At 38.7% G+C, this 17,145-nt stretch overlaps 1 protein-coding gene across 1 annotated transcript in view; it reads left to right on the top strand.

The window, feature by feature from the left end:
* Positions 1-17,145, top strand: part of LOC140201969 (rho GTPase-activating protein 11A-like) — a 62,715-nt gene that overhangs the window by 30,981 nt on the left and 14,589 nt on the right. Inside the window, exons 5-7 of the mRNA XM_072266841.1 lie at positions 514-677; positions 10,058-10,204; positions 12,409-12,480. Of these exons, the coding sequence (XP_072122942.1) occupies positions 514-677; positions 10,058-10,204; positions 12,409-12,480 (383 nt within the window). The remainder of the gene's footprint in view (positions 1-513; positions 678-10,057; positions 10,205-12,408; positions 12,481-17,145) is intronic.

The raw sequence follows: 17,145 nt of genomic DNA, 5'->3' as shown, positions 1-17,145 counted from the left end.
CAAGATGTTTATGTTCAACAGCATGTATCGACAGTTATGTTTGAAGCTGTTGCTGGAAGTCAGCAAATTCTAGCCCATTGAGTATAAAGATAACAGTTAGAATATGTCATCTTTTCTGTGGTCACTTGTATCGTGGATCAATTTGCACAATTGCACAAATTGAGGAAAACTCACTATATTATTCTGTAAAACATAAAAATTGGGATTATGCACAATTATATGTAGTTGGTGCATTGGCATCTATTTTTCCAATAATTCTTGATTTCTATGTATGAGTGTATGCCGCAATTAAATAAGGGAAGGCACATTAGACTGGATTTTCTCTATCTTATTGTGAACAGTTATGAAGTATTATCTGTTGTGAGACTACTTGACATTTGCTCTCTCAAATTTAAGTTACAGTTGTGGAGAGGTAATCAGTCATAAATACCGAAGCGCATAAATATAGTAGAGGTGAAAAGAACTTTTAAAGTCAATATAGTGAGTTGAAATTTATTCCCTGCTCCCACTTAGGTCAAAGGATAATAAAATGGATGCTAATAACCTTGCTGTGGTGTTTGCCCCCAATCTATTCCATTCTGGAGATGGAAGTGAAAAAGTAACTTCATTGGCAGAGAAGCAACTTCATCTTCAAGCTGCAACAGTGCACACACTGATTGAAAACTTTGAAGGCATTGGTATGTAATTTGTGTTTTATTGTGATTTTCTTTTAATTTTATTACCATCGGATTTTTCAGTCAATGTTATTTTGTCTTGACTGTGAGTGGTGCTGCTGCTGACTTCTCATTACTGTAGCTGGGAACAGACACAATGTGGCTGACTCCTGGCATGCCATGTCAGTGTTTCTTTTTTGTAATCCACTAAAAAGCTAACAAAGGTAACACTGATACTTGTAACCAATAAACAGAAGCTAGGAACTGTTTGTTTAATTTGAAATTAATTATATCTATATTTTTATTCTGGTATCTTTCCCCTTCCTTTTCAGTCCTGAAGAAGGGTCTTTGCCCAAAACGTCGACTTTATTCATTTCCATGGATGTTGCCTGACCTGAGTTTCTTTAGTATTTTGTGTGTGTTGCTTTGGATTTCCAGCATCTGCAGACTTTCTCGTTTTTAAAATCTATATAAAGTTTTATTTTAAAAAAAATTAACCAACTTGATGTTAGGAATCTTTTCCATGTAAATCATGTACTATGATAAATTCATATTGGCTTGCAGTATTCCATTGAAGCCAATTTCTTTTTTTATAGACCTCTTCCAAACCCATAGTTCTGGATCAAAATGTCAAATATTTCTAAGCCACTGAAAAATAAAATCTGAAGCTATTTGAACATTTTAGATGATCTGGCTGAACTACTAATGGTCTTTCAAGAGCAGTTTACCATGCTGTTCACTGTTTCCACAGAGAATAAAAATGCAGAATGCAGATTTTTAACCAAATGAATGTTATATTTCAGTCAAAAACATTAAGAATCCCAAATACAAGAGATTCTGCAGACGCTGGAAATCCAGAGTAACATATACAAAATGCTAGAGGAACTCAGCAGGTCGGGCAGCATCTATTGAAATGAGTAAAGGGGAAGCAGGTGGGGGGAGAAGAAATACAAGCTTGAAGGTAATTGGTGAAACAGGTGGGTGAGGGAGGGGCAATGAAGCAAGAAGCTGGAAGGTATTAGATGGAAATGGCAAAGGGCTGAAGAAGTGGTTCATGGTAGGAGGGGAAGAAGGAGGGGTACCAGGGGGCAATGATGGGCAGGTTGAAAAGAAGCGAGGAGGGAAGTCAAGAGTGGAGAATAGGGGAAGGGGGAAAATTACCGGAAGTTAGAGAAATAGATGTTCATGCCATCAGATTGGACATAACCAGATGGAATATGAGAGATTAAGAATCCAGCTGGCATCTGTTCTCTGAATGTTAGTCATACTTTATTGATCCCGGGGGAAATTGGTTTTCATTACAGTTGCACCATAAATAATAAATAGTAATAAAACCATAAATAGTTAAATAGTAGTATGTAAATTATGCCAGGAAATTATGAAATAAGTCCAGGACCAGCCTATTGGCTCAGGGTGTCTGACCCTCCAAGGGAGGAGTTGTAAAGTTTGATGGCCACAAGCAGGAATAACTTCCTATGATGCTCTGTTTTGCATCTCGGTGGAATGAGTCTCTGGCTGAATGTACTCCTGTGCCCACCCAGTACATTATGTAGTGGATGGGAGACTGTCCAAGATGGCATGCAACTTAGACAGCATCCTCTTTTCAGACACCACCGTGAGAGAGTCCAGTTCCATCCCCACAACATCACTGGCCTTACAAATGAGTTTGTTGGTTCTGTTGGTGTCTGCTACCCTCAGCCTGCTGCCCCAGCACACAACAGCAAACATGATAGCACTGGCCACCACAGACTCGAAGAACATCCTCGGCATCGTCCGGCAGATGTTAAAGGACCTCAGTCTCCTCAGGAAATAGAGACGGCTCTGACCCTTCTTGTAGACAGCCTCAGTGCTCTTTGACCAGTCCAGTTTATTGTCAATTCGTATCCCCAGGTATTTGTAATCCTCCACCATGTCCACACTGACCCCCTGGATGGAAACAGGGGTCACTGGTACCTTAGCTCTCCTCAGGTCTACCACCAGCTCCTTAGTCTTTTTCACATTAAGCTGCAGATAATTCTGCTCACACCATGTAACAAAGTTTCCTACCGTAGCTCTGTACTCAGCCTCATCTCCCCTGCTGATGCATCCAACTATGGCAGAGTCATCAGAAAACTTCTGAAGATGACAAGACTCTGTGCAGTAGTTGAAGTCCGAGGTGTAAATGGTGAAGAGAAAGGGAGACAAGACAGTCCCCTGTGGAGCCCCAGTGCAGCTGATCACTCTGTCGGACACACAGTGTTGCAAGCGCATGTACTGTGGTCTGCCAGTCAGGTAATCAAGGATCCATGCACCAGGGAAGCATCCACCTGCATCGCTGTCAGCTTCTCCCCCAGCAGAGCAGGGTGGATGGTGTTGAACGCACTGGAGAAGTCAAAAAACATGACCCTCACAGTGCTCGCTGGCTTGTCCAGGTGGGCGTAGACACGGTTCAGGAGGTAGACGATTGTATCCTCAACTCCTAGTCGGGGCTGGTAGGTGAACTGGAGGGGATCTAAGTGTGGCCTGACCATAGGCCGGAGCAGCTCCAGAACAAGTCTCTAGGGTCTTCATGATGTGGGAGGTCAATGCCACCAGTCTGTAGTCATTGAGGCCGCTGGGAAATGTTATAGGGGTTTCAAATTGAGAACTCAACTTTGCATTTTGTGAATCACTTGACACAACTGCCGAAGTAAATTTTATTATCAAAGTGCATTTAATGTCACCATATACAACTCTGAGATATACTTTCTTCTGGGCCATCTCAAGAAACACAATAGAATCAATGAGAAACCACAACCAGCAGGGTGGACAACAGCAATGTGCAAAAAAAAAAACCAAAACTATATAAATACAAAAAGAAATGATAATAAGTAAGCAATAATTATTGAGAGCATGAAGTAAAAAGTACTAGAAATAATGTATTTTAATAATAAGCACTTGAGACCAATTATTGTTAGCTCCTCACCGGATCAGCAGAAAAGTAGTACTATTGAAGAGCCATTAACACCTGAATTGTTTGATCCTACATATGTTTGTGTATATAATTTATGTTTTAATGTTTGTGCTCTACCATTGGACAAGAAGAATTCATTAAATTCTTCACTGGTGGTATCAATCATTTGCTTTCTTCTGGAATGTGTGCATGAGGGAACTTCATTGAAGAAAGTTCAAAGCTTTGGTGCTTTTTTTCCCTCTAGTAATGTTTTTACTCTGGTTATATAATCAGTTTTTAGTTTGTTTAATAAATTAACTCATGAACTAGTTTTTGGAGGAATTTTTAAAGAAAAAAATGGATTTTTGTCTTATCCTAAATTGTACTTAATATAGTAATAATTACAAATAGTTGCCTTGTATGTTTCATTTAAACAAGAAGAGCTTGCTTGATTAAAATCACTTCAAACAAGTTTCCTTACATAATAGAGTTAGGTTTATAATCAGACTCAAATGTAACTCTTTTCCATTCCACCTGTAGAAAAGTATCTTGGCTTTTCTCGGTTAACCTTCTATTAATTCAGAACTGTCAGAATTCTGCATTTCTATGACCATTTTAAGTCCCACTGTAGTATTTTTTTCATATTTGTAGTTAGTTTAAAAAGAGCATAAAATTTGTCACATGTTGACTATTTTCTTGAAATACGTATTCTAGTATATGTGCTTCATCATTATGGTGGTATTATGTCACCCTTTAAATCTCAATATTTTGTATATTTAATATACGTTTGTATATACCTGCATCAAGAGCAAGAGTATAACCAGGGAGATGGTAGGGCCACAGAAGGATAAAGAAGGGAACATTTCCTTGGATGTGGGGAATGTGAGTGAGGTACTTGAATACTTTGCTTCAGTTTTTACCAAGGAAAATGACATGGAGGGCCAAGAGATCAGTGCTGAATGTATAAATATGTTATGGCACTTAGAGGTCAAAGAGGAGGAAGCATTGGGTCTCCTAATGAGTATTAAGGTGGATAAGCCCCAGGGGCTTACGGAATTTACCCCAGGTCACTGAAGGATACAAACGACTCGACTGCTGGGGTCTTGACTAATATCTTTTGTGACCTGTCTAGGCATAGGTGAGGACTGGGGAGTGGCTAATGTATCTCTATTTAAGAAAGGAACCAGGGAAAATCCTGGAAACTATAAACGTGAGTCTCACATTAGTATGGGGAAATTGCTGGAGAAAATTCTTAGGGATAGGATGTAAGAGCATTTGGAAACTCATGGCCTAATTGGGGAGAGCCAGCACGGTGTTGTGCAGGTCAGAGCGTGTCCGACCAACTTGATTTTTTTTGACAAGGTGATGAGAGAGATTGATGAAGGTCGAGCAGTGGATGTTGTTCATATGGATTTTAGTAAGGTGTTTGATAAAGTCCATCAGGGGGACTAATCCAGAATATTTAAGATGAAATGGGGTCTGCTGCGAATTGAGTGTTTGGATTCTGAACTGGCTTGCATGTAGAAGACAGTGTAGTGGTCAAAGGGACTTATATGAGCTGGAGGTCTGTAATTAGTGGTGTTCTGCAGGGATCTGTGCTAGTACTTCTGCTGTTTCTGATGTATATAAATAATCTTGATGACAATGTAGATGGGTGGGTTAGTAAGTTTGGAGATGATACCAAGATTGATGGAATTGTGGATGGTGTAGAAGACTGGGGAAGAATACAGTGCGATTTAGATCAGTTGCAGATATGAGCAGAGAAATAGCAGATGAAGTTTAACCCAGATAAACGTGAGGTGTTGAACCTTGGTAGAGCAAATGCAAGGATACCCTTAACAGTGTTGCTGAGCAGAGAGGTCTTGATGTCCAAGTTCATAGCTCCATGGAAGTGGCTACACAGGTCGATAAGGTAGTTAAGAAAGCTTACGGAATGCTTGTTTTTATTAATCAAGACATTGAGCTAAAAAGACAAGAGGTTATGTTGCAACTTTATAAAACTGGTTAGGGCACATCTGGAGTACTGCGTAGTTCTGGTTGCCCCACTATAGGAAAGATGTTGTGGCTTTGGGGAGGGTGCAGAAGAGGTTTACTAGGATACTATCTGATTTAGAGGGCATGTACTTTCATGAGAGGCGAGACAAATGTGGGTTGATTTCTTTGGTGGGGAGATCTGATAGAGGTTTGTAAGATTGAGTGGTGTGAATATAGTAGACACAGAGTATCTGTTTCCAGGGTAAAAATGCTTAATATCAGGGCAGGTGTTAAAGGTGAGAGTTAGATTCAAAGTGGATGTGAAGGGTAGACCAGGCAGCCAACATTTTATGAATGATATCTATTCCTGAGGGTTCACTTAGACTTTTAGTGATTTTGCTATTAAGCTAGTATAGGTCCTTCTCCAGCTTATGTATAGCCCAGGGGTAGGCCAGATATGGCCTGCGAGCAAATATTGAAATACTATGCTTATCCGGCCTGCGAGCGGTTTTTTCCTTATTCTGAGTGTTTCATGTGACCACACTGATGGACATGCATGGCGTCTTGTTACACTGGTCCCAGGTTCCGTTTTGTTCCAAACCAAACACTGATATATACAAATAATGGGAAGACAGACTACCTTATTAATATGTATTAGATACTCTCCATGCACGCGCAGGTTTTCAGATGGGATTGTTCAAATTTGTAAACAGAAACAACGTCACTGTGTTTTAACAAGAAATCCACGCTAAATATCCAGATATATTTACATGTGCTACGATACTTGTTGAATAACTCGCGTTTCAAAATAAAATCAAAGAAAAAAATTCCAATGGCAATGAATGCAAAACGCAGGAAGGTAGACGCTGAATGCCAAAAAAGCAGTGAAAATGAAGGAAATACCCATGCCAGCTACGAAGTCTCAAAATGTATTGCAGAAAAGATGAAGCCTTTTACAAATGGAGAATTTATCAAAGAATGTTTACTGGCAGTAGTGGATATTGTTTGTCCTGAAATCTTTATTTGCATCTATCAGCGTGTCAGCAAGAACGATCACACGGCAAGTTGAAGAAATGTCAGCAGGTGTTAAGAGTTGTTTAAGGGATGCCTGCAAGGAATTGCATTTTTTTTTCAATTGCGCTTGATGAGAGTACAGACTTGAGAGACACTGCTCAACTTGCAGTGTTCGTGTGAGAAGTGACCTCAACTTTTCAAATTTTTGAAGATTTTATTCAATTAGTTCCTATGAAGGACACAGTTACTGGAGCAGACGTTTCAGCTTTGCTGAAAATAATGTCAGAAATGCAATTTAATGTGTTGAAGCTAATTGGCATCACAACTGATGGGGCACCAGCAGTGGTGGGACAGCAAAACTAAACTGAGTTCTTTGATTACTAATTGGCATCCTTGGTTAAGCACAAATGATTTTCTAGCATGTGTTATTCATTAATTTGAGGCAAAACATAACTAGATGTATTTAAATGGATAATTCCCATATTTCAAGTTTTTTTTGATGGCATTTATCTGGCCCACAGAGGCAAAAAGGTTGCCGACCCCTGGTATAGCCTGTACATACAAGGGAAAGTATAGAAGATTAGCGGTATGGATTTGTCAGCTGCTGTGGGGCTGTGAGCATCTTCTGCCACCTGAGAACTCAGTTTGTGGCTGCATTTCTGACTTGCAAACTATTCGGGTTATGAGCATTTCCCAGGTTTGTAATCTAGTCATTACTTGAGACGGCCTGTATTGGAAGTCAAGTTCCAACAATTATCATTTAACCAATTTATCTTTAAGAAATGAGACTTTCTTTTCAATCTGACCCCCAAAATAAAATGCAGTTGTAAGTTTAGCTGCTGAAGCTTCCATCCCAAGTTTGTACAGGTTTCACCCGCCATCCAAAGGTAAAGCGTTCCTATGAAACGGTTGGTAAGCTGGAATGTCGTAAAGTGAAGAAGCAATTACCATTTATTTATATGGGAAAAATTTGTGAATGTTCGCAGACCCAAAAAATAACCTACCAAATCATACCAAATAACACACAAAACCTAAAACAACAGTAACATATAGTAAAAGCAGGAATGATATGGTAAATACACAGCCTATATAAAGTAGAAATACTTTTCTACAATCATTGCCGCACTGCTCTCCATAGCGAAAATCTCACACAAGCGCTCTCGGCGGAAACATTCTCTCCAGTAACCTTTAAGCTGTGAAGCTGCCAAATCATACCAAATAACCAATAAAAATACACAGCCTATATAAAGTAGAAATAACGTATGTACAGTGTAGTATCACTTATGGGAATCTGGAAGTCAGCGCCGAGCACACTGATGATGGTGTGTTAGGCTGAGTCATCGGAGGTTGGGGTGGTGCAGTGGTACCCAACCTCCGGGCAGCGAACCGATACCGATCACAATCACCTCTGATCTGGGCCCACATTTAGGTGCTGGGGGGCACCTAATTAATTAGCTTGTTTCTTTTGGTTTTTCTCTTAAAGATGTGCTGGGTGTGTCCCGGCTACTGCTGCATTCTCTGCGGCCCGGGGTTGGGGTGGTGGGACACTGGGGTGTCAGCTCATCGTCATCTGTTTCCATCAGGGCAGGCAAGTCATCATCTTCTATGTCTGCCTGCCTTGATGTCGAAGGTCGAGGTTCGTCGGCTGATGTGGAAGGCTTGAGAAACGACAGTATGCTTGTCTGTTAGCCTCGCGTATTTTTCTATCATCTCATGCAGTTACATCATGCTCAGTTCTTAGACAACTTCACTTTTGGTCAGTTTGCTACTGCATTCAGTTTCGATTGTTATCCTTTCCTCTTCCAATTGTATCAGCTCTTCATCTATCAGTTCTTGGTCATAGGATGCCAAAACCTCTTCAACATCATCTTCCTCAGCTTCCACAAGCCAAACTCACTTTGTCCTTACTTCGTTCATCACGATTGAAATGCTTAATTTTACGCTAAGTGTAACACCCTTATGAGCTCTTTCAGGATTTTCTGATACCTTAGAACTCATCTTGCTAATGGCTGCTTACAGGCACATGTTTGAACAATGCCGGCTAGAATGCAGTTCTGGGGGAGGAGTTTGGCTGCCCGGGGCGCGAGCTTTTTTTCGCGCGCTGTCTTTTTTTTGTAACAGTGAAGACACCTTCTGTTAGCAAATACAGGTAGCTAATGTAGGTCTTTCGTAACAGCGATATTTCATAAAGCGAATATTCGAAAAGTGGGGGACACCTGTACTACAAAATTAAAAAGAGCAATTCTTATAAATTTGTGGAAATTTGCCATCCTTAAGTTTACTTGTTCTCTTTATTGTATCTTACCTTATTTAGGGATTATTTTTCTACAAGAATATCATTTAAAATAGTTATTGTGGTTATTAATTCAGAAGTTATGATCTCTTTAAATGCTTCTAAATATAAAACACAACCTGTTATTAGTTGTATATAACAGTTGTTATAGCAAAAGCCTAGCTAATGTTGAGTAGTCTGGTCTGCTTCATGGAAGAGCTATAATAGTGAAGACTGGAACTCACTTTGACCTGTGAAGCTGCAGAAGGTTCAGCATGATTACCACGAGCACAGGTAGCCTTGCAGATAATCATAAACATCAAGCTTTTATTACTTTGTTATTAACTATCAGGCCAACTGAAGTATTGTTTAATTGAACCATACTGCTTACAAGAAATTTGGTTGCTCAAATCTTTTTACTTGGTTTGCTGCTTATCAGTGTAACCACCTCCTCACAACAGACTAACCTCCAATTCGGAACTCAACTAACTCTCAACTCTTTTTTTCCATTCAATTGTGCCTCCCAAAGCCCCTTTTCCTGGCATTTGATTCATATCATGCCTTTATTTGCCTCTTTTCTATTTTTTTTAACTTCAAACTCACCTCTTCAACTCGGTAGTTAGTCATCCTTCCAAAATACACTCTTATCTCTAGTGGGTTTTTTTTTTGCCGGTTCAGGTTTTTGCTAAGTGCCCTGCCCCATTTTAACGTGTTCTTTAAATAATATTGAAAACTGACATTAAAATTTGCAAATGCATGCCATAAACACTTTGAATTATCACAAAGGTGTTCACAAGTTGACATTTTTAAATGCATTGAAACTTTATGCAAATATGGTAGTCATTCTGGCATCATGTATGTAACATTATACATGCTGGTCCATTTGGGGCTTCATTTTGCACTTTATTGTCTTTTATATGTTAATCTGGAAAAATAATGTGATTGTCACAAAGTCAATAATATACACTGCTAACAACACAGACACACAAAATGCTGGAGGAACTCAGCAGGTCAGTCAGCATCTCTGGAAAAGAATATAGTTGATCTTTCAGTCCAAGATCCTTCATCAGGACTAATGATAGATCTCAGCCCGAAACATCAACTGTACACTTTTTTCCATAGATACTGCCTGGCCTGCTGAGTTTCTCCAGCATTTTGTGTGTGTCGTTTGGATTTCCAGCATCTGCAGATTTTCTCTTATTTGTGATTGAGCATACACTCCTATTTCTTCAGGTTGTGTTCCAGAGTTTATCTTGGAAAAAATTCCAGCAATGCTTGGTGATTGTGTAGCATCTAAAACGCCTTCATTAGAAACCTTGGAAGATGGAGATGGTTCAAGAGTGGAAGAGAGCAAAAGAAGAAGGCGTCGAAGTGTTGGAGGTTAATAAAATTTTTTCTATGTCATTTATTTTCTAAATGTTTTCATATTATTTTGTAGATTATTGTAAATCTATCTTTTATAGCCTACAATATTTAATGGAATGTTTTTGACACTTAATTCTGTTAATCATAATCTGTTTTCCATGCACATTACTGTTACAGCCCTTGGCAGTGAATACAGCATTTAAAAATGCTCTGAAGTCTTACTTGAACATATTGAATAGAAAGTTAAGGCTGATAATTTTCTATCTTTTATTTTTAATTCTGAGTCATATGTGTCTTTTCAAACCTTTATTTTTCTCTGTCCATGATAAAAATAGAAATAGAAATGTTGTATCATTTCTTAATGCATGCATTACTAAATGACAATAAAAGAGGACTGTGTGTGTCTTCATAATCTAATCTAATAAAAATATAATTGAAAGATATAATGCGGTTTAAGCAAAGGATGTTTCCGTGTATTTTCCTGCTTTCCATTTTGTGCAATTATTAGCAAGGTGACCAAAAAAGTTCTTTAATTTGCTGCCAACCTCAACTACCTGTCAATAGACTACACACAAGCCATTAAAAGTAACATGTTACTGCTTGGTTATGCAGTTCTTTGGCTTTTTCTAAAATATATGAAAACCTATCTTTAAGTAATCTGAATTGATTCATTTTATGGTGTTTGTTAATGAATAAATGTTTTTGTGTTAAATGGCAATACCTTTGTAGAGATAACTGGAGCTTTTGCATTTTTGTCTGAAGTATGGCTGGATATGTTGTTTGACTGTCTACAACAGACCTTGAATCAAGTTGGCCATAACAAGTAGTTCTTGGCTAAAGCATTTCTTGTGAATACCTTGCTTTATCAGTACCCTTGGACAGGAGTGCATAGAATATCAAAGGGCTGGCATACTGTTAGTTGTCTCCAGTAGAACCTTCCCTAAATTGAGAACAGATGTCTGTCAGTTGGCCATTGAAAAAGAAATGAAATTTGTGATGAAAAATGCCAGATGGTAATTCTCAGTTTGAGTGAATAGGCTTTTTTTAAAAAAAAAAAATACAAGTTCATTGGCATAATTAAAAAAGATGCATTTAATTTTCTTTGAATCTATTTTGATGGAATTTATACTGGCTAAGTATACTTCGCTAATAACATTGTAAAATAGTTACCACGCACTTACATATTTTAGAGTACATTACATTTTTCAGCATTCAACCCTCTGTGTTTGGTATTTATATTCTTAATATTCTTGCCTTCTGTGGAGAGCTGAAATTCAAACTTGTCAGTTATCCAGTGATGATTTTTAAAAAAATTTCTCAGCAGTGGTCATTATTAGAATCTTTGGTGGCTCCGAATCCTCATGGAAAATTGGACCCAGGTGCTTCCTCTAGCAAATACTTGATAGTCAGTTTGGACATGGTGGGCCAAAAGGCCTGATTCTGTGATTGTACATTCTTGACTTGATATCTGATTTGGCAGATTTACTACATTTTCCCATGTTAATATGAATCATTCTATCCAATTACAATAAGTGTAGGGCTACACACAGGAAATGCTGGAGGAACTCAGCAGTTCAGCCACCATCTATGGAGGGAAATATTTAACATTTCATTGGGTAAGACTATGTGAAATTGGTCAAAGGTACAAAAATTAATAGACACTCTCCAGGACATTTAAACTAAATCTCTGGAAAGAAAAATATTTGATCAAAGTTCACAAACCATTGAGTAATAGGCTACGGAATGAAAACCCAATTCACTAAACATAGCTTGCTGTTTCCCCCAAACTTTGTATACAGTGTTTGTAGCCATCAAGCAGTAACCTCATTGAAAGTCCAGATTTGAACCAAGATAAAAGCCCAGTGACTAAATTTGTGCAAACTATTGTGGGTATGGCCAAGAAATCTTTTCTAGTATAGAGTAAATTTTGAATACAAATACAATATGAATATATTCTTAAGATGTTTAATTGTTTAATCCCGGATTTCAAGTAAACTTAGTAAAGTTCAGACGTGCAGTTTGGGATATATTTGTGCTTAGCTGTTCAAATTCTTTTATTTCCTAAAGCTATTAAACATTATTAAATACAAGGAAAAGTACAGACCATTTTATTGACAAGTGAATTGTTTTGGAATGAACTGTGAATCTGCCAAATTGGAAATTCATATCAGTTAAAAATGTGTGTGGATTTTAATTTCTCTCCCTCTCTTGCATTTCAGATATCGTCAGTGGAGCACTAAGTAAACTTAAATCAAATAGAACACCTGCTACTTCTCACACCGATACATCTGGTAGGTGGAACAAGAACTGTAATCGTGACCTATTTGTACAAAATCCTAAGCAATGTACAAAAAAAAGTTACTTCCAGGAAAAGCAAACTATTAAGATTTAGTAATTTTTTTAAAGTCTATCTGTTAATATTGTATCTTGTCCCTTTGCTCCAAACCAAATTCACTGAAATAATGAATGGATAATAACTAAACTTATTATTTTAAATGGTTGCTGGATTTGCTTCAATGGTATCAAAAGAAATATAAAAATAAATACAAATACATTTAAAATAGAGGTATTTATGGAAGAACAGAGAAATCATATACTTGTGTTATTATTAGGTTAACAGCCAAACACATGTACTTCTCATTCAGGGATGTGGTTTGGCTTTTACCCAGGCTACTCTATCTAAGATTTAAGAAGCAGATTTATTATTGCTACATGGATTAAGATACAGTGAAAAGCTTGTCTTGCGTACTGTTCATACAGATCAAATCGTTACACAGTGCACTGAAGTAGAACAAGGTAAAACAATAGCAATGTAGAATAAAATGGAAAGACTGTAGAGAAAGTGCAGTGTATTTAAATAATAAATTGCAATGTCATGACAAGATTGATGTGAAGTATCCATCTTGTATAAGAGGTCTGTTCAAGTCTCTGATAACAGTGGGTTAGAAGCTGACCTTGAGCCTGATAAACATGCTTTCGGGCTTTTCTATCTTCTGCCCAATGGGAGGAGGAGGAATATGTGGGGTGGGTGGGGACTTTGACTATGGTGGCTGAGTTACTGAGACAGGGAGTACATAGAGGGGAGGTTGGTTTCTGTGATGTGCTGAACAGCATCCAGAACTTGACACTTTTGTTGGCGTCACAGGCAGAGCAGTTGCTCTACCAAATTGTAATGTATTCAGATAAAAATTGGTGAGGGTCAGAGAGGACATGCCAAATTTATTTAGCGGCCTGAGGAAGTAGAGGCGTTGGTGAACTTTCTTGGCCATGGTATCAGCCTTTTTGGACTGGGCAGGCTGTTGTTGATGTTCACTCCTTGGAAGTTGAAGCTTTCAATCCTCTCAACCTCAGTAGTAGTGTTGTAAACATGAGCATGGGCACTGCCCTGCTTCAAGTCAGTGACCATCTCTTGTTTTGCTGACATTAAGGGCAAGATTGTTGTCAAGACACCAAGTCACAAGGTTCTGTTTCCTTCATGTACTCTGACTCATCATTATTACGATATCCAAGTTCAGTGGGTGAGAATCATATGGAATGGTGGGGGGGGGGCTATAAACTGGATAATAGTGGGGCTGGGTGGTTGAAAAGAAGGCATAATTGAGAGAACCTGAGTGGATTAGGAGAGAGAAATATAGAGAAGGTGGAAGGAAGCCATGCCCGGCGGCAGAGGACACTGAATGAGATTGATTGGCAAAAGAACCAAAGCTAACATGAGAACTACTTTTATACAGCAGGTGAATAAAGTCTGAAATACATTACCAAAGTAGTGGAGCCAGATTTAATTTTAGCGGCTCAAAAGGGAATGAATAATTTGCAGAGTTGGGGAGGGGGAAATGAGACTAACCAAATGGCTCTTGTGTAGAACAAGTTGAACTCAAATGATTCTATGGCTTCCTTCTCTGCTCCAAACACTTCGTGATTCTGCAAATAAGTTGCAGAAAAAAAGCAGTGAAGGAGCCTTACTACTTAATTAAATGAAAAGTAATAAGTCTGATTTAATTAACAATCTGGCTGCGTCAATATTTATTTTAGCAGTCATTATATGGTTGAGTTCTATGAAATGTTTGATAGTTTTGCACGTAAATTTAGATCCAGATTTGAGTACATAAGAAATAAGAGCAGGAGTAGGCAATCTGGCCTATCTAGCCTGTTCCGCCATTCTATAAGATCATGGCTGATCTGACTATGATCTCCACCTACCTGCCTTTTCCCCAAAACCCTTAATTCCCCTATTATGCAAAAATCTATCCAACCTTAAGTATATTTCCTGAGGTAGTTTTCACTGCTTCATCAGGCAGAGAATTCCACAGATTCACCACTCTTTCAGAAAAGCAGTTCCTTCTCATTTCCATCCTAAATCCCCAAAATCTTGAGGCTATGTCCCTGGTTCTAGTCTCACCTACCAGTAGAAACAACTTTCCTGCCTCTATCTTATCCATCCCTTTCATAATTTTATGTTTCTATAAGATCTCTCATCCTTCTGAATTCCAGTGAGTACAGTCCCAGGTGACTCAATCTCTTCTCATAGTCTAACCACCTCATCTCTGGAATCCTCCTGGTGAACCTCCTCTGCACCACCTCCAAAGCCAGTATATCCTTCTTCAAGTAAGGAGACCAGTACTGCATGCAGTACTCCAGATACGGCCTCACCAGTACCCTGTACAATTGCAGCATACCCTCCCTGCTCTTAAATTCAATCCCTCTAGCAATGAAGGCCAGCATTCCGTTACCCCACTTCAACTCTGCTTCCCATTCCCATTCAGATATGTCCATACATGGCCTCCTCTACTGCCATGATGAGGCTAAACTCAGGATGGAGGAGCAACACCTCATATACCGTCTAGGTAGTCTCCAGCCCCTTGGTATGAACGTAGAATTCTCCAACTTCCGGTAACTCCCTCCCCCACCCCCCCATCCCTATTTCACTCTACCCCCCCCCCCCTGCACCAGCTCCCTCATGGTTCCACCTCCTTCTTCTACTACCCATTGTTTTCAGGGCTATGACATCAATGCTTCCCCTCCCCCACCCCTTTGTCTTTCAAATTACTGGTCTTTCAACTGAAGCTACAAGCATTCTTAAAATCCTTCCCCATCTTTCGTTCTTCAGTCCTGACGAAGGGTTCCGGCCCGAAACGTCAACTCATCATTTCTAACTGATGCTGCCCGACCTGCTGAGTTCATCCAGCATACTGAAAGTGTTGCTTTGATCACAGCGTCTGCAGATTATTTTGTATATATAAAGTTTAGTACAACTCAGACTTTTGGAACTCAATTCACTTAAAGTAGGCAGGCATTCAGTTCATCCTTAACTCTTAACGACTTTGCATTTAACTTTTCTCATTTGCTGTTTATTTATATTGAACCACAAAATCTCGTGGGTAATTAGATGTAATGCATAGAAGATGAACTGGCCAGGCTCAATTCAGTGGGTTGTAGCCTGCCTTGTATTCCAAATTCAGGGTCCTCTTTTTATTATTGTTGTTTTTGGGTTATTATTGCTCATGACCTTAAGTGTTTTGTATAATTTCTCCTAATCTTTAGTCATATTCTATTCTCATATCCCAATTAAGCCCATTAAAAAGGTGAAGATTCAGCAATTTGCATGTATGGAATTTGTACTGTATAGCCTACATTATAATAAGGGACTACTTTATGTTGTAGTAACATGCCGTTGCATGCGGTATTAGGCACATATAGATCTGTATGTGTGTGAGTAAAACTTCAGACTCTACCAGTAAAGAACCATGAAACTTAGTTCCCGTCTCCAGTGTTTTTATTAACAACTTAGTTGTGTAAACAGGCCACATACACAACGGAATTGTTCTGTCATCATGCCAGGCTGGTTTTTTTGCCTTCCTCTTCATTTCTGGATGGTCAGCAGGCTCACTATCTCTACCTGACTCTTTTTTTGCATTTGGTTTTAAGCCAAGGCCGTTGTCATGGGCTTCATCTGGTTATACAATTCCTACCTCTGGCAGGCCCTAGACCACAATCATTTCTCCAAGGGTCAGATTATCAGGTTACATTTCTTCCATAGTTCTCTTACCTATACTTAATCTAGTCACCTTTATGACCACAGAAACTATAAGTTCCTTAACATCAAGAGTCTGTTCATTCTGCCGTTTGGCTTACTGAAGTCTTGTAAATTGGTACACACAAAGTTGGACAACTTTTTGCATCAATTTTAGAGATCCTAATGTTAGCCAGTAATGGTATTTTTTCTAGCAATTTGAGTGGTAGAGAGGTTTCTAATGATTCGGAAGTATATTGTTTATATTGATTGCTTTAAATAATTAAATTGAACTTAATTGTTCAATAAACCTGTATTATGATTTATAGAATAGCATTAAGACAACAGCATTGTATACAGCAAATTGATCAAATTCCAAGTCTCTTTAAAATCACAAGCTGAGCAGTTAAAGGCATCCTTGGGTACTTAGTGAGTATGAATCGCTGATAGGTAGGGTAGGTATTACTGAAGTAAAATAAAATACTCTGTAAAAACATTATAAATGGGGTATCAAAATAAGAAAAATGGAGTAGAGTACTTTTTTATATTCAATGCATTCTTCGCCCCTCTCTAAACCATTTAATTTTATATTGATGTTTATTTAGAATCATATAGCACTACAGCACAGAAGCAGATCATACAGTCTATGCTTTTCTGCCTAGTCCCATCAACCCACAACTGGACCTTCCTACCCCTCCAATCCATGTACTTATCCGAACTTCTCTTAAATGTTACAACTGAACCCACAATTACTGCTTCCATTGGTAGTTTGTTCCATTCTCTGAGTGAAACCATTCCCCTTCAGGTTTCCCCTTAAATATTTAATCTCTCACCCTTAGCCTCTTGTTCCAGTCTCACCAAAGCTCAGTGGGGGGAGAGGGGGAGAACCCTATCTGTACCACTCATAGTTTTGTATACCTGCATCAAAACTTCCCTTATTTCTCCT

The sequence above is a fragment of the Mobula birostris genome, chromosome 1 (assembly GCF_030028105.1).
Source record: "Mobula birostris isolate sMobBir1 chromosome 1, sMobBir1.hap1, whole genome shotgun sequence".
NCBI lineage: Eukaryota > Metazoa > Chordata > Chondrichthyes > Myliobatiformes > Myliobatidae > Mobula > Mobula birostris.
Note: the sequence above shows the minus strand (reverse complement) of the source record. Positions and strands in the feature narration are given on the sequence as shown.